Source organism: Petromyzon marinus, chromosome 60 (assembly GCF_048934315.1).
Source record: "Petromyzon marinus isolate PM22_M1 ecotype Great Lakes invasive population chromosome 60, UKy_Petmar_22M1.pri1.0, whole genome shotgun sequence".
NCBI lineage: Eukaryota > Metazoa > Chordata > Hyperoartia > Petromyzontiformes > Petromyzontidae > Petromyzon > Petromyzon marinus.
Window position 1 is genome coordinate 1,875,986 of NC_133726.1, and position 23,447 is coordinate 1,899,432.

Here is a 23,447-nt window from a genome sequence, read left to right on the forward strand (position 1 = left end):
ACACGCGTATATGGATTGATGTTGCTGCTAAATGATGTAAGTACGCATTTTGCACTTTTTTCGCACCGTACCTAGCCAACCGCGGCTAAATCGGAGGTGCGGATGATGGTGGCGGTGGATCGTGTCCGCTTGCTGCGTACCTTGCCCCGCACCTCTGATTAGCATGGTTGGCTACGGACGGTGCGAAAGAAGTTCAACGTGCACACGTACGTACGCACACACGCACGTGGATTGATGATGGTGGCGGTGGATTGTTTCCACTTGCTGTGCGTCTCATTCACGTGTGCAGGCTGACGCCGAGGCTGACGCCCCCAGTGGGTTGCGTGTGCCAGGACCGCGTGGATATCTCCAATAATAACCACGTGGACGTCACCAATAAGCCATCTCTGAAGTAAGGACACAGGCATCGATGAAAGGTCTAGGATAGGAGTTTGTTTTGATGGTCCACGAGGCAACATTTTTGTCTCAACAACGATTATTTCATTTTACCAGGTAAGAGCCCCAATTGAGCTGCTATACAACCAAGTGGGCTTACCATCGTCATCATCACACCGTATGGGCATTTTATAGCAGCCAAATACTCTAAATGCATGGGTAGAGGGTGGGTGGGTGAGTGGTGGGTGGGTAGTTGGTGGGTAGGTGGTCGGTGGTGACTGCGTCAGTGGCTTTCCGCTTTTTAAAACCTCTTCCTTTTACTATTTTTATTTGACCAGATAAAACCCACTGAGCCACGTCGCTCTTATTCAGAAGAGACCTGGCTATCACAAATCATAGCTCAACCAAGTGGCTTATCATCGTCGTCATCGTGTGGGAATTTATAGCAGCAGACACATTTTTTAAACGCGTGGATGTTCATTCATAATGTCGAGGGATGGAGGGAAAAACCGGTTGGCCCGGAGAAAAATCCACGCGAACATGGGGATAGAGAGAGAGAGAGAGACGCAAACTCCAAATATACAGCAGCAGGCGTCAGGGTCGGGATCGACCCCACGACCTCCTGCACACCAGGCGAGGTAGTTAACATCTCCTAGATCTAACCAAAAATAAATAAATCTCCTAGATGTTAACTACCTCCGTCTTAGACTGTCCATGGGCGTCGTGAACTCGGAGCGGCCTCTGGTCGATGACGATCGCCGTTGATGTTGTTGCTGCTGTTGTAGTTGCTGCTGTTGTTGTTGATGTTGCTGCTGCTGTTGTTGTTGCGCTCAGTTGTAGGAACATCATGGAAACACAAACGGCGGCGGAGATGGCGTGCGCGCTGAACCTCCGGAGGATCGCCGTGCAGGGGATTCCGGCCAAGTGAGTCGACCACGAACATGTGTGTATCCGGTGTGTGTGTAACTCTGTGTGTATCTAACTCTGTGTGTGTGTAACTCTGTGTGTATCTAACTCTGTGTGTGTGTAACTCTGTGTGTGTCTAACTCTGTGTGTATCTAACTCTGTGCGTGTGTCTAACTCTGTGTGTATCTAACTCTGTGTGTGTGTAACTCTGTGTGTGTGTCTAACTCTGTGTGTGTCTAACTCTGTGTGTGTGTAACTCTGTGTGTATCTAACTCTGTGTGTGTCTAACTCTGTGTGTGTCTAACTCTGTGTGTGTCTAACTCTGTGTGTGTGTAACTCTGTGTGTGTCTAACTCTGTGTGTGGTGTGCAACTCTGTGTGTGTAACTCGGTGTGTGTGTAACTCTGTGTGTGTCTAACTCTGTGTGTATCTAACTCTGTGTGTGTGTCTAACTCTGTGTGTGTGTAACTCTGTGTGTATCTAACTCTGCGTGTGTCTAACTCTGTGTGTGTGTAACTCTGTGTGTGTGTAACTCTGTGTGTGTGTGTAACTCTGTGTGTATAACTCTGTGTGTGTAACTCTGCGTGTGTGTAACTCTGTGTGTGTGTCTAACTCTGTGTGTGTGTAACTCTGTGTGTGTCTAACTCTGTGTGTATAACTCTGTGTGTGTGTAACTCTGCGTGTGTGTAACTCTGTGTGTGTGTCTAACTCTGTGTGTGTGTAACTCTGTGTGTGTGTAACTCTGTGTGTGTGTAACTCTGTGTGTGTGTCTAACTCTGTGTGTGTAACTCTGTGTGTGTGTAACTCTGTGTGTGTGTCTAACTCTGTGTGTGGTGTGCAACTCTGTGTGTGTAACTCTGTGTGTGTGTAACTCTGTGTGTCTAACTCTGTGTGTGTCTAACTCTGTGCGTGTGTAACTCTGTGTGTATCTAACTCTGTGTGTGTGTAACTCTGTGTGTGTGTAAATCTGTGTGTATGTAACACTGTGTGTGCGTAACTGTATGTGTGTGTAATTCTGTGTGTGTATGTAACTCTGTGTGTGTGTAACTCTATGTGTGTGTGTAACTCTGTGTGTCTGTAACGCTGTGTGTGTAACTCTGTGTGTATAACTCTGTGTGTGTATGTGTAACTCCGTGTGTGTGTAACTCTGTATGTGTAACTCTATGTGTGTGTGTAACTCCGTGTGTGTGTAACTCTGTGTGTGTGTCTAACTCTGTGCGTGTGTAACTCTGTGTGTATCTAACTCTGTGTGTGTGTAACTCTGTGTGTGTGTAACTCTGTGTGTATGTAACACTGTGTGTGTGTAACTGTATTTGTGTGTAACTCTGTGTGTGTAACTCTATGTGTGTGTGTGTGTAACTCTTTGTGTCTGTAACGCTGTGTGTGTAACTCTGTGTGTGTAACTCTATGTGTGTGTGTGCACGATTGATTCTTTGCCCTTTAGATGCTCCTAACTCTTATCTCGACGTTTATATTCTCTTAGCTCCACGTTTAGATGCTCCTATCTCTTATCTCTATGTGCGACACAACCCCCCGGCATTCGTCGAAATGATTGCCACGACGAATATCGAAACGTCATTCTAAGAAGTGATTTTTGTTACAGGGGTAGTGATAGTAGTAGTGGGTGGTAGTAGTAGTGGGTGGTGGTGGTAGTAGTGGGTGGTAGTAGTAGTAGGTGGTAGTAGTGGGTGGTAGTAGTAGTGGGTGGTAGTAGTTGTGGGTGGTCGTAGTAGTGGGTGGTAGTAGTAGTAGGTGGTAGTAGTAGTGAGTGGTTGTAGTAGTGGGTTGTAGTAGTAGTGGGTGGTGGTAGTAGTGGGTGGTGGTAGTAGTGGGTGGTGGTGGTAGTGGGTGGTGGTGATAGTGGGTGGTAGTAGTAGTGGGTGGTAGAAGTAGTGGGTGGTGGTAGTGGGTGGTAGTAGTAGTGAGTGGTTGTAGTAGTGGGTTGTAGTAGTAGTGGGTGGTGGTAGTAGTGGGTGGTAGTAGTAGTGGGTAGTAGTAGTGGGTCGTAGTAGTAGTGGGTGGTGGTGGTAGTGGGTGGTGGTGGTAGTGGGTGGTGGTGATAGTGGGTGGTAGTAGTAGTGGGTGGTAGTAGTAGTGGGTGGTGGTAGTAGTGGGTGGTAGTAGTAGTGGGTGGTGGTGGTAGTGGGTGGTGGTGATAGTGGGTGGTAGTAGTAGTGGGTGGTGGTAGTAGTAGTGGGTGGTGGTAGTAGTGGTGGGTGGTGGTAGTGGGTGGTAGTAGTAGTGCGTGGTGGTAATAGTGGGCGTTGGCAGTAGTAGTGGGTGGTGGTAGTAGTGGGTGGTAGTAGTAGTGGGTAGTAGCAGTAGTGGGTGGTAGTAGTAGTGGCTGGTGGTAGTAGTAGTGGGTGGTAGTAGTGGGTGATGGTGGTAGTGGGTGGTGGTGGCGGAGGCGAAGGCTGAGAAGTGACGGGACGATGCCATCAGCGACGCGAGCGTGTGTGTGGGGGGTAACTGTTTGGCGTTTGAACATCTTAATATTATTACTAGAAAGGCTACACCTCTTCAGGTCACGCGCGTGTTTCGGTGCCGGCGGTGCTGGTGGGGTAAATATGGGGACTCCTGGATTCAGAATCGCGGCGTGTGTGCGTTGTGTGTGTACGTGTGCGTGCACCAGGTTCAGCCAGGGGAGCATCGTGAACGACGTGCTGAGTGTGCACGTGTGCCCCTGGGCACCCAACTTCTCCGCCGCTCTCAACTTCCAGTGAGTGCTGCTCAGCACAACCATCATCATGAGCACAATCATCATCAGCACAATCATAAACACAATCATCATGAGCACACTCGCCATCAGACCAATCATCATCGGCACAATCGTTTGCGGCACAATCATCATTGGCGCAATAATCATCAGCACTATCATCATTGACGCAATCATTATTAGTACAATCATCATCAGCACAATGATCACAAAGTTACACATGCTCCCCTCCTCTACATCGTTCATCATGCTGAGTCCGCCAATTGAATGCTATTTTTTATGCTAATTCCTTTGTCAAGGCGCTCTGCTTCCTCGCACACAGCTTAAAGGTCGCGGTCTGAGCTTGGCTGTGTTCACTCCAGCGCTGTCCTCTAGATAGTCTGGTCCCTTCACCTGATGAAGGCCACTTGTGTTGTGGCCGAAACGTCGTGAATTTTTTATTTTTTGTTGTGTTTTTTACGTGACTTTACCGAATAGAACCAAAGAGTATGTGACAAACCTTATTGGCTGTGTCAGATGGTGGAGGGTTACGACACATTTATGCTTATGCAATCTAACCCAAAAACCTTTGTTATGAATAATATTGGTCGCGAAAGCCCCGGCTTCATTTAAAACTGATCTCAACGACTGTGAGGGCGAATGAAGGCTGCAGCAGAACGATATCTCCAATTGTCTTGTTTACTTGCCATTGTATGGGAAGCTGTTGTGCAACATCTTCTCCATGATAAGGCATCTTTCGTGAAAGGAGCAACATCTTCCAGCATGTTCAATACAAGTCCTTTGGCGACCGGCTTGTGATGACGGGAGCGGGTTTGTGAAGTTTCGAAGCTTCTAGCCACACACTGACATGAATGCGGCAGCTACAAAATGGCCGTCTAGCACTCGGCGGAGACAGGAGCGTGTTTTGGCAGCTGTAACTGCGACTGAGCAGTCATCTTTAGGATCCAATCTGCTCACCCCACGTGGGGAAGTGGCTAGAAAAGGTGCCCTGAACATAATCTGTCTCACCCCTTTCCGACTGGATAGCCACATCCAGAGGGATCACTGTTACCGTGGTGGGAACTAAAATAAAGGTCAGATAATTAAATGGGGGACCTGGAATGTCTGAACGCCCAGAACGCTGCACCGCAATCGTGGCCCGGGAACTCAGACGGGCACACCATGGACGTGGAGGTGCCCCTTTGTGAGATTCGGCGAGCAGGGGAGGGGCAGCTCAAGGCAAAAGGAGGTGGCTACACCCCCCTCTTCTGGAAAGGCAGACAGGAAGAACAGTGGCAGCTGCACGGGGTTGGCTTCGCCATCAAGAATTAACTCATCAATCAGATTGGCGAGTTGTCTTTTGTAATCAGTGAGCGCTTCATGACTCTGTCTCAAACTGGTGGGTTAGCCAACATGCCACTGACATCAGCGCATATGCCCCGAATCTTGACTCCGATGATGAAACTAAGGAATCATTTTATGTCAGCCTTGACCAGGTTCTGTCTATCATTCCTGTGAGAGACAAATGTATTCTTCTCGGTGATTTTAATGCCAGGAGGTGGAAGGGACTTAAACCTCTGGAATGGAACCATCGGCAAGGAAGGAGTGGGAAAAGTGAATTGTAATGTCTTCTTTGGTTCTTTCGGTAAAGTCACGTAGAATGATAATAAAATAATAAATTGATAAAATAAAATAACACAATAATATTCTCACGATGTTTCGGCCACAACACAAGCGGCCTTCATCAGGTGAAGGGGGCGAGACTGTCTGGTAGGACAGCGCTGGAGTGAAAGAGCCACGTTCAGATACGGCCTTTAAGCTGTGTGAGAGGAACAAAGCGCCTTGACAAAGGAATTAGCATATAATTTAGCATTGAAATGGCTGAATGATGGTTCAATGAGCCACTCTGTCTACAGGAAAGCTACCCATACAGATGCTTACTTGAAACCGGATTCCCACCACCATCCATCCCAGAAGAACTCCCTCATCAAGACTCTATACCATAGAGCCCAATGCATTTCCGACCAGGAACACATTACCAGTGAACTCAAGCACGTACACCAGGCTCTCAGGGCTAATGGCTACTCCGACTACACAATCCGCAAAGCCATCACTCCAGTCATGAAGAAGGATTCTCTTGTGGAGCCACTCAACACCATCACCTTACCCTACATTGCAGGGGTCACTAAAAAGATCTCCAAAATCCTGAACAAACACAAGATCCAGGTCCGATTCAACACAGTACATAAAATCCGTGATTTAGTTCCATCTGTAAAAGATGCTGTTCCAGACATACAGTACCCGGGCGTTTACAAACTAAAGTGCCTCTGTGGTAGTAGCTACATTGGAGAAACCAAAAGACATATCTCGGACCGCATCCGCGAACACAAAGCAGACTTGAAACACGGTAGGACGAACTCCTCTGCCGTGGCAGATCACTGTTATAATTCAGTGGGCTCACATGACATTGACTTCTCCAAGACGGAGGTTCTTTGCAAACCAACCGGCTACCATGAGAGATTCGTTCATGAGGCCATTCACATATACAAGCACAGAGACAATTTCAACCGAGAAGATGGATTCAGGCTTAGTAACCACTGGAAAGATGTTTTAAATCATTTCTGTTCTTAATTAATTGTATTTTTACGATGACCTTCAGACCGCAGCTCTTTCGCCAGCATTGCCTCTTAATACCTCTCACACCACGGTTAATGGTATAGTTTTACAATTTGGAGAATACTAGGGCCTCGCAGCTGTCTCTCTCCCCCTCCTCTGTTCCGACCATGGACGAACTCGTCCGTCTGAACGGGACCCGTAGCTATCCGTGGTGCTGAAATTTGAGGGTAAGAATCCACCCATTTTTTCGCCATATAGCATTGTGATATATAACGACTTATTGTTGGTAGCTTAGCTGATTGGAGAATATAGAGTTTATTGATAACATGAAGGTAATTTATATTTTAGTTTTTATTGGTTCACTATATAGTACTGTGAATAGCTCAGATGTGTAGTCATTTCTGTGACCAGTCACTAGCTAATCACTCAGTTGTTTCAATGCTGGATTCGCCTAGTTATTTCAATGCTAAATTCTCCTGTTTGATTTGTACTAAGGGCCTCGGTGAATGTGTATGCTCTGACTTTAACGTAGCTATTTCTGCAGCAGGTACAAGCTCTATTTCTGCAGCAGGTACAAGCTAACCACTCAGCTATCTCAATGCTAAATTCTATGCTAATTCCATTGTCAAGATGTGTATGCCTTAACTTAGCTATTTCAATGCTAAATTCTATGCTAATCCCTTTAACAATGGGTGCCTCTGCGGGTGTGTATGCTTTAACTTTTAACATAGCTATTTCTGTGACCAGTCACAAGCTAATCATTCAGCCATTTCAATGCTAAATTATATGCTAATTCCTTTGTCAAGGCGCTTTGTTCCTCTCACACAGCTTAAAGGCCGTATCTGAACGTGGCTCTTTCACTCCAGCGCTGTCCTACCAGACAGTCTCGCCCCCTTCACCTGATGAAGGCCGCTTGTGTTGTGGCCGAAACGTCGTGAGAATATTATTGTGTTATTTTATTTTATCAATTTATTATTTTATTATCATTCTACGTGACTTTACCGAAAGAACCAAAGAAGATGAATCATTGCAGTCACGAAAGCTTTAAATCGAAATTGAATTGTAATGGTATCCTCCTCTTGACTAAATGCAAGGAATGTGGACTCATCATCACCAACACCCTGTTCCACCAGAAAAATAAATACAAAACATCATGTCAATATCCACGATCTAAGCACTGGCACTTGATCAATTACCCCATTGTACGTGCCCGTGATTGCAAAGATGTCTGCATCACCCAGGCTGTGCAAGCAGCTGATGATTTCTTGACTGATCATCGACTCATCTCTTCAACCATATCCATAAAACTGTCTCCCAAGTGATGGCTGCAGTGCAAGAGATGCCTACAAAATATCAACGTCGAAGGTCTCAAGGACTCAATTAAGCGAGGGCTCTTCCGCCAATGCCTCAATGAAAAACTGTCAAACTTGAATTGCCACCAGTGGGATAATATGGGCAGCGCTTGGGATGCCCTTAAGCCCACAATCATTAACACCTGTAAAGAGATACTTGGAGTCTCTACCAAGAGACAGCAAGACTGGTTTGATGAGAATAATCAGGAGATCCAAGAGTTCATCGCTCACAAACGCCGAGGCTTTTTGTGCTTGGTAAAATGATATCAAATTCCAATCACCAACAAGCTAAGGCAGCGGTCCAGAGAAGGGCCCGCGATATGAAAAACAGATGGTGGGAATTCATATTCTTGGGTCTTTCGATAAAGTCACGTAGATTGGTCCGAAGAAAATAACAAAGAATTGCGACATTTCGATCGAAGCACAAGCGTTCGTCATCAGGAAGAAAAAAGAGGGGGACAGCTGACGAGGCAGACTGTTTTAAAGGTTTCAAATGGGTGTAGCCCAAGGGTCATTAGCGAAGTGGCCGAGGCTAGTAATGTTAATGTGAGAAATTAGCATGTTAATTTAAGATTTGAGGGCGACCTCCACGACGAGGGCAGAGAAGTGGCTATGTTAATATGAGAGATTAGCATGTTAATGTGAGATCGGAGAGCGGCCCCTACGTGTGCGCGGAGGTGTCTATGTTAATGTGAGAGATTAGCATGTTAATGTCAGATCGGAGAGCAGCAACATTGAGCTTGGTGAGCGAGGTGGCTGTGTTAGTGTGGAAAATTTAACCTGTTAATGTAAAACCAGAGAGCCGAAAATAACAACTCACATCGGAAAGTGGTAGGGTGGGAACATCACAGCCAGTTATTACTTAAACTGGTTGATAACATCCTTCCAATGATTGATCAGTTTATACTGATCGATTGATGTTGTGTCTGTGGATGGCTTCATTAACGAATCTTTGTTGATAGCCAGTGGGTTTGCTACGTAGACCTGGGCAATGGTATCATCAAATGGGATGTGTTTAGGAGTGACTGCAAAATTCAACCCTTCGGCTAGAACCGATTTTAGGCTGTCAGAAATTTGATTTTGACTTGATTGATAACAGTCTTGTCAACATCTAACTTTTTGATGTGTGGATCTGGTTTCTTCTTGGAAAGGAGGTTGAACTGGGAAATCAGGTTATCTTTGCATTTAGCTAACATTGAGGCAGCTGAAGAAATTTTTTCCGTCAATTTTAAGTGTGATTCAGGAAAGTCTTGTCTAAATTGTCCAGTTCAAATGGGAGCAATCGTATTCTCTCTGAAACCAGGGCTAGGCCAGCCCTGAACAAGATCCTTTTAGCATTGGTTGAAGTGACATCTACAGATGTCAGTGTAAAGGCGATCGGTATTACTTTAGTATTGCTGCATCTCTTCAGAAATGTGAGCGACTCGATCAGACGTTAGTTGTTATTTTCGGCTCTCTGATTTTACATTAACAGGTTAAATTTCCCACACTAAAACAGCCACCTCGCTCACCGAGCTCGACGTTGCCGCTCTGCGATCTTCCATTAACATGCTAATCTCTCACATTAACATAGCCACCTCCACGCGCACGTGGAGGCCGCTCTCTGATCTTACATTAACATGCTAATCTCTCACATTAACATAGCCACCTCCACGCGCATGTAGAGGCCGCTCTCCGATCTTACATTAACATGCTAATCTCTCACATTAACATAGCCACGTCCACGTGGAGGCCGCTCTCTGATCTTGCATTAACATGCTAATCTCTCACATTAACATAGCCACCTCCACGCACACATAGAGGCCGCTCTCCGATCTTACATTAACATGCTAATCTCTCACATTAACATAGCCACCTCCACGTGGAGGCCGCTCTCTGATCTTACATTAACATGCTAATCTCTTACATTAACATAGCCACCTCCACGTGGAGGCCGCTCTCTGATCTTACATTAACATGCTAATCTCTTACATTAACATAGCCACCTCCACGCGCACGTAGTGGCCGCTCTCTGCTCTTACATTAACATGCTAATCTCTCACATTAATATAGCCACGTCCACGTGGAGGCCGCTCTCTGATCTTACATTAACATGCTAATCTCTCACATTACCATAGCCACCTCCACGCACACGTGGAGGCCGCTCTCCGATTTTACATTAACATGCTAATCTATCACATTAACATCACTAACCCCGCCCACGTGGAGGCCGCTCTCCGATCTTACATTAACATGCTAATCTCTCACATTAACATAGCCACCTCCACGCACACGTGGAGGCCACTCTCCGATCTTACATTTACATGCTAATCTATCACATTAACATCACTAGCCCCGCCCACTTCGTTTATGACTCTTGGGCTACGCCCATTTTAAACCTTTAAAACAGCCTGCCTCAGCAGCTGTCCCCCTCTTTTTACTTCCTAATGACGAACGCTTGTGTTGCGATTTAAATGTCGTAGTTTTTTTGTTATTTTTTATCATTTTATTTGAACCAATTTACGTGACTTCACCAAAAGACCCAAGAATATGAATTCCTGCAGTCATGAAAGCTTTAAGTCAAGAGATGGTGGGAATATAAGGAGACAGAGATCCAATAATGCGCGGCTTTTTCAGTGCCACCAGAAGTGCCTATGGTCAGAGCACTCAGGGACCAATCCCCCTAAGGACTAAGAATGGAGGAGATCTGATCAAGCAATGAAGAACAATAAATAGCATCTGGAGCTGAACTCTTCAAACAAGGGGCAGAGGAGCTCACGTCATGGCTTCAAGCACTATTCTTAAAGATTTGAAAACACGAGGAAATCCCAAAAGAACTCAAGGAGATGAATCCGATTTTGGAAATTACAGGGGGATCACCTTGCTGTCCACTGCAGAAAAGATCATTGCAATAACTCTCCTGAAACTGTGTTCTGTCACCGAATCCCAATGTGGGTTCACGTCATCGAGAGGCACAAATGGACTCAATTTTCGTTGCCTGTCAACTGCAGCAAAATGTCAGGAATAACACAAGCCTCTCTATACGGCCTTCTTTGACCTCACGAAAGCTTTTGATTCTGTCAACTGAGGAGCAGTGTGGAAGATTCTCCGAAAGTATGGATGTCCACTGAAATGTTTCACCATTCTTCACCTGCTGCATGATGGTATGCGAGCAGTGATTCTTAGCAACCTGTCAATCTCAGACCAAAATTTTGACTTAAAACTTTCGTGACTGCACGAATTCATATTCTTTGGTTCTTTCCGTAAAGTCACCGAAATAGAAAACAACAAAATAACAATAAAAACTCACGACGTTTCGATGACGACACAAGTGGTCGTCATCAGGCGGAGAGAAATGGGGGGGGGGGGGGGGCAAGCCTCCAACTGCAACTGTTTATCAAGGCTTGAAATGGGTGTAGCCCAAGTGTCAGCAGGATTGGGGACAAGTGCAGCATGAATGGACGAGCCAAAGGTGCGGGGCACAAGAGCCGTGTGACCAGCCCTGAGCATCGAGCTGCGCAGTCCAAGTCTGTCAGCAGCATCGGCGGGGCAGCCAATGCTAATGCAGGAGAAGACAAAGGGGGAGAGAGAGGGGGGCAGAGCTAGGGAGAGAGAGAGGGGGGTAGAGATAGGGGGAGAGAGAGAGGGTAGAGAGATGGGGGACATTCCACCTAGCTCCACACATCCACACTGCTGACGGTGGATGTTGACGAGAAATTACAAATCAAGTCATGACTGAAAGTGGTTGACGACAACTTTCCAATGATTGCTGAGTTTATAACCGTCTTCTCAGTTGAAATTGTGTCATCAACCACATTAACAGCACAACACTGCTGCCCGACTTACTAATGCAGTTCCACACCACCACTGCCACTCTTTCTGTAGATTCCGGATTGGTCTCTTCAGCTTTCTTTGGACCCACAGATAATCCATTTTTTCTATGGAAGACAATCATCCTCGATTGCGAGGGATAGCCTATGATCATAATGATATGAATGGAAGTTGTGCATCTAACAGATGATAAGCCGACGATGATCAGTAAAGCAAATTGGCTCCACGGTAGGTCTTTGGTGCCAAGAACATGGGCCCGCATTGTCACCGGTTTCCGTTACTGTTGTAGTCCAGCAGATGTTCTTGCCCTGGCCTCATAACGTTGTGTGGATGATGCAGCGATGCCGGAACAGCCATGTTTGGTGCTCAGAAGCCCATGGGCCACACAAACATGTCGTGGCCTACTACCATTTGTTATCGAGGTGATCTGGCCCATGCCTTCCAGTCACTCTGGTTTGTGTCATGGCTCGTCAGTTACACGACAAGATGACTTCCCAGATCTCCCTGCGTCACCTGTATCCCCACATCTCCCCATGCCTCCCCGTATGCCCGCATCTCCCCGTGTCCTCATGTCTCCCCGCGTTGCCCCGTGTCCTCCCGTGTCCCTGTGTCTCCCCGTGTCCCACTCCCCCCGTGTCCCCGTATCTCTCTGTGTCTCTATGCTTCCCCGTGACTCCGTGTCTCCCCGTGCCCCCCCCTCTCCCCCCTGCTCCATGTCTCCCCGCTTTGCAGGGAGAGCCACCGGAACGCGACGGGTGGTGCGGGCCGGGTGATGGTGACGCAGGCGAACTCCCCCATCAACTCCAACATCACGTACGACGCCAGCAAGAAGACGATCAGAGTGGACGAAAACCTGCACAACATTTTCATCAAGGTGCCGGCTGGCTCGCTTGCTCACTCCTTTGCTCGCTCTCCTGTTCATTCACTTGCTCATCTATTCGTTCGCTCGTTCGTCCGTTTGCTCACTTGATCGTTTGCTTGCTTTCTCACCCCTTCGCTTGCTCATTCACTAGCCCGCTCATTCACTCACTCGCCCGTTCATTCACTCGCTCACTCGCCCATTCATTCATTTATTCATTCGCTCGCTCGCTCGTTTCATTCGCTCCCTCGCCCGTTCATTCGCTCATCCGCGCACTTGTCCGCTCACTCGTTCGCCTACTTGCCCACTGTGTGTAAAGATGCTGTGGGTCATGATGATGATGACACCCGCAGTTTTGAACCGCAAAGCATCTGCAATAAGCGTTAAACGTGCTACTGCTACCCATGTCGTCATGATAACGATAATGGCTGCTACTGCTGAGGATAGTGTGAGGGCCGACGTCCGCCCTACCACCTTCGCCGGGCAGTTGGGGTGCAACGTTTGCCCCCTCCACTCTCTCCCCCACTCCCTCCTCCACCGCGCCGATCGGCTCCCGCCGGGCCCCCGCCGACTGGGTGATTGCCCCCCCCCTCCCGTGTTAGCGCCCCCTCTGAGGTACATAGCTAAATCGCTGACTCACCACCGCACGGGGTTATTCCACACACGCACATACACTAACGCTAATGCTACGGCGGTGGCGAGCATGCGTGCGCCCCTGCCGGCGATCAGACCCTGCAAGCGATTAATTTAACACACACACACGCACGCGCGTCGACGAGTGGTTTTAACTCACCCCGCCCCCGACCTAATACTCGCGTGGCACGGTTGCATGGGCGCGCGAGCGTCAGCGGCTGTTTATGTTTTAAATACACGCGTTCCTCACACACACACACACTCAAATTACCAACACCACGCCAAGGTTCCACCCACACACACAGAAATGACACTGCACCGACACTCTATACTAAAGTTTATTGATGGCGCAAATACACACTACCTGGGGGGGAATATTTTACGAGAAGATCTTAGCCTAACTGTGCCTAAGAACCCAGTCACTCAAACGTCCTACCACGTACCTCAAAGCTGTACTCACTGCGTCGCACGGACGCTGTGAGAGTCGGAGGGAGAAGGACGAGAGAAAACTTTACCTATCACTGCCTCGTAGTAGCACTCGCTGGCATCACACGGATGCTGCGAGCGGCTCGAGGAGGCAGGACGACAGGGAGTTGGTCTTGACGGCCCAGAGGTTTAAGACAAGAGCCCAAAATCTTCCCGGGCTACTCCTTTTATTCCCTTAACTTCAAAGACCCGGGGTGCCATTGTACCAAGTGGCCAATCATGCGCTTACCTGTGGTTACCCCCCCCCTCCCCACCCTGTTACCATGTCCTTCCTCGAGTCCACGGCGGCGGTCGCCGGCCACCCATTGTCCCTTGTTGCCCATTGTCTGGAAGGGCGCTTGCGCTTTTCTTGCTTAATATTCTGCCCTCCGTCCTCCCCCCAATGTTGTGAGTAACTCATTGCGGTTGGCCCAGGGATTCTGCGCCCATACAATTTTAAACCAATTTTAGGGGCATTGCAATGTGATTTGGCGCTTTCGTGACTGCAGGAATTATTCTTTTTTGTGTCATTTATTATTTTCTATTTATACATGACTTTACCGAAGGAACCAAAGACTAAGCATTGCAATGTAACCTATCCTGCGAGGGTCAGCCAATCTCCTGGCACCGGGAAACCGTGGGACTTTCCCTCCAGGGCCCTTTCGGATTAAAACCCGATGTGCCAGGCAATCCCCTGCCAGGACACTATGTGGGTGCAAATGCTGCGTGTGTGCGTGTGCTCAGGGTGGGGGGTAGTGGACAATTGCAGCGCTTGTGGAGTTGCTCCACGGTCGTGGCACCACAATAGCTGATGTGTATGTCGGCACTTATGTATGTTGAACCTCTTTCACACCATACATAGCCAACCGAGCTTATCGGAGATGCAGGGAAGGACAACAAGCTTAACACAAGTAGCACTTCTAAAGAAATGAGTTTTCAAACGAGGTGATGATTTAAAAGTGCATAACTCCCAGTGGCGTCATAATATCGGAAGGAAGAGCATTCCAGACGGCCGCAGGAGCCCATCTAAAAGGGCGTAATGCGGTGACCATCTTTGTTCGATGGGCAGCCAGAAGCCGCTGCGAGGTATTGTGTTTCATTTGCGGCAAGCACTTTATGTGTAATGAACGCGACCTTGTAACGAATTCGTTTGACGAGTGGAAGCCAATGCAGCTCAGCGAGCACTGGACGGACACGGTCGGATCTTGCAGTATCCCGTCATGACACGCGCTGGGGAATTGTGTACACGCTGCAGCTTGGTATTGTTTTTTTGCCAGACATCCCGTAGAGTAGCGAGTTGCAATAATCGAGCCTCATCGATACTACGCTACACATACACCACCGTGTTGGGGTATGTCACAACCCAACAGTGGTCGAATGTGTCCGTAGAGCCCGGATGTGAACATTGCAGGACCTGGCTACATTTTGCATGCGGCAATCAAACGGCACATCCTGGTCGAGTGTGGTGCCGAGGCTCTTCAGATACGAGTAGAAAACTGAATCCTGGAGTCCGTGACTGTCACAGCCTCATCTTCCCGCAATTCTTGTCGCCCCGAGCCCGAGTGACCAACGAGCAGAACCTCCGATTTAGTTTTGTTTTTTACCGGATCAAGCAGCGCTTCCGTTACGTGCAACGAAACCTCCACGCGCGAGCGCCGCGGAATGCACGAGGCTTTCCGCATTTTAACCGTGACGTCATCGCGGTGTGCAACTGTCTGTCGTCGGCACATTGATGGTACTCGATGTCGAGACGACATTGGTGATCTGAGAGACGCGCGTTGTAAGACAGGAAGGGCCCGAGAGGGCGAAAACTCCCCCGCGGAACGCCGACTGAGGCACAGCACAGGCGATGGCTGATCATCGCCCGGCTTGGCGAACGTTGATCGGCCACATAAGGGACGACTCAATCCACCCCAGCGCCGTACCCAAGGCACCAAACCTTGACCTGAGCCACTCGATGAGTACTTGCCTATGGAAAAATAATAATCGGTCTTTGATCCTTTCTGGCAATAAAACAGTTGTGTTACGATGTTCAAGCGACGAATAGAAACCTTTTTTTTGCAAGGGATCAAGTTACTGCATTAACCACACACAGCCACTTGTGGGGAACGTGGAAACAAACATGCTCTGATAATTATAATACATGGGCGTTGTCTTTGAAATTGATGGCCTACGCCAGGGACAGCAGCAGACTTCTTTATGGCCTATTGTCACCAACAGTGTCAGACCTAGAGAACGCCAAAGGCGAACAGTGACAATGTCCATATATTATCGGAGCACGTTTGTTTGCATGTTCATCACAAGTACTGTGTGTGGTTAATGCAGTACTTGACTCCTTGATAAATGTTGCTATTTGGTGTTTTAACACCTGTTTAATTGCCAGAAAGGGTAAAACCTCTTGTTTTTTATACTTTGATACTGGCAAAAAGGTCCCATTTTTAATACGTACCTGTCAACCCAGTATTTATTGTACAGGGAAATTGCGTTTTCAAGTCCATACGGCGTACAGCAGTTTAAATACGGGAAAAAAGCATAAATTTGGTCTATTTGTATGTGTTTCTCCCTTGTGATGGGACTTTGTAGTACGAACGTTGAGATTTATAAAGGCACGGGGTGACCAATAGGGTCTGAATTTGTCTGTAATAAGGTAGGGCACTGATGAGGAGTTGACAGGTTATGTGAGTATCTCGCAGTCGATGGGTTATCAAAGATGGCTGAGAGATCGAGGCCAAACCAATGCTGTGGCGCAGTGGCCATCCACCGTCTTACAGAGGTCATCCACGTTCTTACAGAGGTCATCCACGTTCTTACAGAGGTCATCCACGTTCTTACAGAGGTCATCGGTGGTCTTTAGTGGAGCCGTCCCGGTGCCTTGGGGCTTCCGGGCACGCCGATCGCGATGGCTTGAATGTGCCCGTCGCAGCGACGTGGGGAAGTCGCGACCGCTATCAGGCACGGGCGCTCTATGACCTTTGAAATCGTACTCGGGTTCGAGATTGGGGCAATATATTTTTATGCGGAGTTGCCGTGGCTCAAGCCAAATTTGATCAGGAGCGCTGATACCTGCGCCGATTTTGAACTGGTCTGGGAAACAGCTCTCTGTATGACATCGTCGTGACGGGTCGGCGAATAATCGGCAAATTCCACTTTGCACATCATGAGACTGCTACCTGAAGTAGCCCCCCCACGTCTTCGATGACAAAGTCGGTCACGGTTGCGGCATCGGCGGATTTGAATACGTGATCCAGATGATGATGGCTGATATTGACAGCTGCTGATGATGACGGCTGCTGATGGCTGATGATGATGGCTGATGATGATGGCTGATAATGACAGCTGCTAATGACAGCTGCTGATGGTGATGGCTGATGATGATGGCTGATAATGACAGCTGCTGCTGATGATGGCTGATGATGGTAATGGCTGATGATGGTGGCTGATGATGGTGGCTGATGATGGTGGCTGATAATGACAGCTGCTAATGACAGCTGCTGATGATGATGGCTGATGATGATGGTTGATAATGACAGCTGCTGATAATGATGACTGATGACGGTAATGGCTGATGATAATGGCTGATGATGGCTGATGACGGCTGATAATGACAGCTGCTGCTGATGATGACTGATGGCGATGGCTGACGATGATGGCTGATGATAGCTGATAATGACAGCTTCTGATGATGATGGCTGATGATGGTGATGATGATGATGGCTGATTATGGCTGATGATGGCTGATCATGACAGCTACTGCTAATGGCGGCTGATGATGGCGGCTGATGATGTTGGCTGATGATAATGGCTAATTATCATGGCTGATTATGATGGCTGATGGCTGCTGATGATGATGGCCGCAGGACTTCCCCGAGCGGAGTGGGCGCTACCCTCGCTGCGCCGTCGTGGGGAACGGAGGGATCCTCGCCAACAGCTCCTGCGGCTCCCAGATCGACGCAGCCGACTTCGTGATCCGGTGAGAGGGAGGAGGGGGAGGGCGAGAGGGGAGAGGGAGGGAGAGAGGGAGGGAGATGGAAGGAGAGGGAAGAAGAGTGAGATAAGCGAGAGAGAGAGCGAAAAGCGATAGAGAGAGAGGGCGAGAGAGAGTGAGCGACACCACAAATGCGAAGGAGGCTGCACTACCACAGTGCTACAACCACTGCGCTACGAACCAGGCAGGAGAGAGGGAGGGAGATACTTGTTTTGGTATTTTTAAACCACTTTTATTGCTGCCAGCAGCAATGAAAGAAGCACTGGAGCCGATTTCGATAAGCAAAGCGACATCGACTACAGCGTCATGTCACGTGGTACGTGGTGCCACGCGCGTCACCACGCGCGTCACCACGCGCGTCACCACGCGCGTCACCACGCGCGTCACCACGCGCGTCACCACGCGCGTCACCACGCGCGTCACCACGCGCGTCACCACGCGCGTCACCACGCGCGTCACCACGCGCGTCACCACGCGCGTCACCACGCGCGTCACCACGCGCGTCACCACGCGCGTCACCACGCGCGTCACCACGCGCGTCACCACGCGCGTCACCACGCGCGTCACCACGCGCGTCACCACGCGCGTCACCACGCGCGTCACCACGCGCGTCACCACGCGCGTCACCACGCGCGTCACCACGCGCGTCACCACGCGCGTCACCACGCGCGTCACCACGCGCGTCACCACGCGCGTCACCACGCGCGTCACCACGCGCGTCACCACGCGCGTCACCACGCGCGTCACCACGCGCGTCACCACGCGCGTCACCACGCGCGTCACCACTCGCGTCACCACGCGCGTCACCACGCGCGTCACCACGCGCGTCACCACGCGCGTCACCACGCGCGTCACCACGCGCGTCACCACGCGCGTCACCACGCGCGTCACCACGCGCGTCACCACGCGCGTCACCACGCGCGTCACCACGCGCGTCACCACGCGCAACACGAGCAGCGCGTCGTTACGCCGGGCCTCCCTCGACGGAGAAGCAAGCTCTTTTGAAGGCGAAATGCCGAATGCCGTATTCGCTGGTGCATGCGGCGGTGCTGGCTCTCACCGCCAGGCATCGCCTTATAAAAGTCGCCTGTAACGTTGCACCGGTGACGAAAGACGCCGCGGCCCTCACGGGAACGAAGGGCTCGATCCCATCTCTGAGAGTGAAAAGCGATCGGTTTTGACTCTCACGCCGGGAGCAAAAGTGTCTTCTCTCTTGCTCTCTCTTAGGGCAGGGCAAGTGGAGGGGGGACATTGCTGCACCCAATTGTGTGCGGATCAGAGTTCGATCGAAGAAGCGATTCCAGAATCTGTATTCGTCCTCGAGAAATCCGATGATCTGTGAAGCTCTTCTTCGACAGATGTCCAGTAAAGGGCACGGGGTCAGAATCTTGCGACAGAAAACGACGCGAAAAAACGATAGGAGTGCAAAGTAGAGGAAAGTTAAAGAAATCGCTTGAAAACAAAAAGGTAAAATAGATTAAGCATACACAGTCAAATTGCATGAGTACAATAGAATTGCACAGGTAGCTCTGTGATATCGACTTCCACGGATTCCGTTCTGCGTCTCGACTATCGTGCCACTTGAATGAAAGGGAATCTCAGAGGTAGCTCTGCGATTTCCACTTCCGCGGGTCCGTTTAACAACAACACCACGGGGGGGGGGGGGGGGTATCCTGCTGCTCCACAAGATTTCCAAATGGATTCCTTGACGATGACGCCGATGGCACGTTGTTTATAACTCTGAGTGGGTGAGTCTGTGAGTGAGCATTGGTGATGGTGGTGCATTGTTAAGGACTCTTAGTGGGTGAGTCTGTGAGTGAGTGGTGGTGGTGCATTGTTTAGATCCCTGATTGGGTGAGTCTGTGAGTGAGCGGTGGTGGAGCCTCGCTTAGATCCCTGAGTGGGTGAGTCTGTGAGTGAGTGAGTCAGTGGTGGTGGTGGTTCGTTGTTTATAATCGTGAGTGGGTGACTCTGTGAGTGAGTGGCGGCGTTGTCTCCTCTGTGTAGCTGTAACCTGGCTCCTGTGGACGGGAAGTTTTCCAACGACGTTGGGATGAAAACAAGTTTGGTGACAGCGAATCCCTCCATCATCATAAAGAAGTGAGTGTGTGTGTTTCAGGGGTGTGTGTGTGTGTGTGCATATCAGGGGTGTGTGAGTGTGTGGTGTAGTGGCAAAACAACCCCCTACCTCCTCGTTGGTGCCGGACAGTACACTGTGGTGAGCAGTGCCATGGGGGGAGAGATAATTTAGATTGGCCATTCCCCTCATGGCGTTTGTAGCCACCACATGGGCCAAAGGAACGAGGGGCTGGTAACCCCTCCACCTTCAATCCAAGTACCACTAAACCACGGAATAAAAATCTAACTAAGCTTGTGCCGGAGGCCCTGGGGGAACAGGCGTCTATGACGTCTCCTGTCCAAACCCCATTTGGTGGAGTCAGGAGATTGAATCCTTACCCTCGGGATTCCTTCAGAAACAGCAAAAAGCCACTGTCCGTAGCCACGTGGAATATTTGAATGCTCACTGGGGAGGAAAGGCTGCCACTCTTCTGTCGGGAGCTGGACTGGTACCGCCTGGATCTCTGTGGTATTCAGGAAGTCCAGTAGACTGGCCCTGGATCCTACCATCATGAGGGGTGGACAGTCCTCTACTCGGGGCAGGAGACTGCCAAACAACAGGGAGTGGCTCCTCTTCTGAACAAAATAATGAAGAGGGCGTGGGATCGTGGTGATGAGGTGTGGGAAGCTGTAGGCCCCAGGCTACTTTCGGCTCGCCTTCCTATCAACCAGAGGCGAGGAGTGGTGGTCGTGGTTACTTATGTCCCCACTGAAGACGAACATCAGTGGAGGGATGCAGGCAAGGCCGATGAGTCAGATGCCTTCTATGACCTCCTGTTGGGTGACTTCAATGCCTGAGTTGGTCATGATGCTGGCACGTGGTTTGGAGTGATTGGAAGGCATGGGCCAGATCAGCTCAATAGCAACGGTAGAAGGCTGCTAGATTTTTGTGCAGCCCATGGGCTTGTAATTACCAACACACTGTTCCAATATTGGTGCATCCACACAACATCATTAATGCATATCGGGTCCAAGGAAGAACATCTGCTGGACTATATAGTGATGGAACAGTGGATGCGGGCCCATGTCCTTGACACCAGGGCCTACCGTGGTGCTGATCTGCCCACTGACCATCGACTTGTCATCTGTTGATGCGCCTGCCATTATTCCACTCTGGTGGTGGGTGTACACCCAGGACCCCTTTCAAACCCATAGTAGCCTGGTCTCAGTTATCTGATGAAAGTTGCAAGTTAGAATTTCATCATCGCTTGCAAATGGGGTTGGCATTGTCCCCAACTCCTCCTGATTTCGAGGAGAATTGGGCCAGGTTTAGGACTGTGACTCATGCAGCTGCAATGGCTGCTTTTGGTACACGGTCCAGACCTCCCCAGAGACCCTGATTGACAAAGGAGGTGTTCAGGCTGGCTGAGAAAAAGGGACAGGCCCACTCTCATCGTCTACAGCATCCCACATAAGAGAATGAGGAGGCTTACCGCAGCCTTCGCTCGGAGATTTGGAGAGCCGTGAGGCGCTGCAAAGATGGGTGGTGGTCGCGGGTTGCTGAGGAGATGGAGTCTGCCTCAATGTCCCGCGATCACAAATCGCTATTTAATTCCATTAAAAAAGTAACCTGCAACACCACACCTATTATCATCATTAGGGGAAAGAACGGTGATCCAATCTCCAACCCCCATGAACAGATTTGCAGATTTGCTGAGCATTTCTATGAGGTCCTGGGGGAGGGAAAATCCCTCAGCCTGGAAAACATTATGGGATAAAGTGGGGATGACCATGCTGAGGCTCCGGTGCCGCAAATATTGGAAGAAGTCACCCACTGTGAGTGGCTGGCTGAAGTGCCATCTGTTGAGGAAGTACTGAGGGCGATCCGGAGTCTGAGACCAGGAAAGGCACCAGGTAGAGATGATCTCCCAAGCGAAATGCTGAGGGAGGGTGGCGTTTGTGCACAGACTGCCCTACGTGACATGATAACAACAGACTGGACCACTGGACAGATTCCGCAGGATTGGAAAGGGGACCGCACATACTGTAACAACTGCGGGGACATCTCACTCCTCAGTGTGCCGGGAAATGTCCTGGCAAGGATTATTAAACATCGCCTTGCCAAGCATGTTGAGGAGAGGCTTGCAGAGCCCCAACGTGGTTTCAGGAAAGGGCGGTCCTGCACGCATGCCATATTTTCTGTCTGTCTGCTACAGTAGAGGTGTAGGGAATTCCAAAAAGACCTACATCTCTGCTTTATTGACCTTGGTAAGGCCTATGATACCATCAGTTGGCCTGGGCTCTGGGTTGTTCTTAATGCTTTCGGAGTCCTTGACTCTTTGCTCACAATCATCAAGGACCTTAATGATTGTGAGCGGGCCTGGGTAAAACTACGTGGCCAGGAGTCGGAGCCATTCCCTGTTCACCTAGGGGTGCGACAGGGATGTCCTCTGGCTCCTACATTATTTAACATCTATTTCGACCACGTGGTTTGTGAAGGCTTTGATGGCTGTACCGGAGAAATTTCCATCTGGTACAGATAAAATGGGAGGCAGATTGATAACCGGGTCAATCATATATTGTATGCCGATAATCTGGTAATTACTGCTCACTCACAGGAGTTGGAGGCACTGCTGCTAAACCTGGAGCGTGCCACTAAGAGGTGGGGCCTTACCATCAACCCCACGAAAACTCAGCACCTGCCTCGATGTTTTGTACCATCAGACACTCCACCCCCCTAACTCCCAATTGGTGATGGGATAGTTGTGGAGAGAGTGGAGAGTTTCCTATACCTGGGCAATGTGCTCATGACCGGCTCTGGTTTGACAGCAGAGGTCTCACTCCGAATTGGTCGAGAGGCATTATCTTTTCATCGGTTGCGTAATGCTGTGTGGAAGCTACCTGGTCTGTTGCTCCACATGAAGCTTCAGGTCTTCTCGGCCACAGTCATTCCCTCCCTTCACTATAATTGCGAAACGTGGACCTCCCTAATGGAGCATCTTCGCCGGTTAGAAACATTTAGGCTGGCCTGCCTACTATCCATCCTGGGTTTAACCAGGCTGGATTGTGTGAGGAGCTCAAAAATCCTTGAAAGATCTGGACAAAGTCCCATCGGTGAGCTCCTCTGGCAGGCAAGGCCTGCTTTGGCTGGGTCATGTAGCCTGCATGCCCAGCCACCGCATGCTTAAAGACATTTTGTTCGGCCGGATAGAGGGGGATAAACGGGCGCGGCACGGGCTAGAGAAGAGATGGAGTGACGTGGTACAGGAGGACATGGAGCTGAGTGGAATTGCCGATGACTGGTACCAGCAGTGTCAAGATCGGCCTCTGTGGAGGAGGCCCGTGAAGGACGCTACTGGGCAGTTGGAGGCAGTCACCCTCCAACTACAACGGAGGGGGGGAGGAGCGGCGCTCACAACAACGAGCGGAGCGCCGGGTGACTAAAGCACAGCAAGTTGGCACAGTGGGGGGCACAGGTGGTGCATCGGCCAGTTATCTCAGTCAGTCGACCCGTGGCACCTGGGACTGCCCGTGACCTCCTGCAGGCGGGAGTTCGACACTTCACGAGGCCTCAACATGCACATAGCCTGGCACAAGCACTGTGGTGACGTCACCACCACTTAGTGGCGAATGGCGGTTGTTGTTGGTGTAGCGGTTAGCGTTATGCAGCTTTATGGACCCGTGACCAGAGTTC

General features: G+C 49.7%; 1 protein-coding gene across 1 annotated transcript in view; it reads left to right on the plus strand.

Annotated features, from left to right (window-relative positions):
- Nucleotides 1-724: 724 nt before the first annotated feature.
- Nucleotides 725-23,447, plus strand: part of LOC116955590 (alpha-2,8-sialyltransferase 8E-like) — a 28,319-nt gene continuing 5,596 nt past the window's right edge. Inside the window, exons 1-6 of the mRNA XM_076053254.1 lie at nt 725-1,013; nt 1,210-1,299; nt 3,913-3,999; nt 12,486-12,627; nt 17,568-17,680; nt 19,703-19,795. Of these exons, the coding sequence (XP_075909369.1) occupies nt 862-1,013; nt 1,210-1,299; nt 3,913-3,999; nt 12,486-12,627; nt 17,568-17,680; nt 19,703-19,795 (677 nt within the window). The 5' untranslated portion in view covers nt 725-861. The remainder of the gene's footprint in view (nt 1,014-1,209; nt 1,300-3,912; nt 4,000-12,485; nt 12,628-17,567; nt 17,681-19,702; nt 19,796-23,447) is intronic.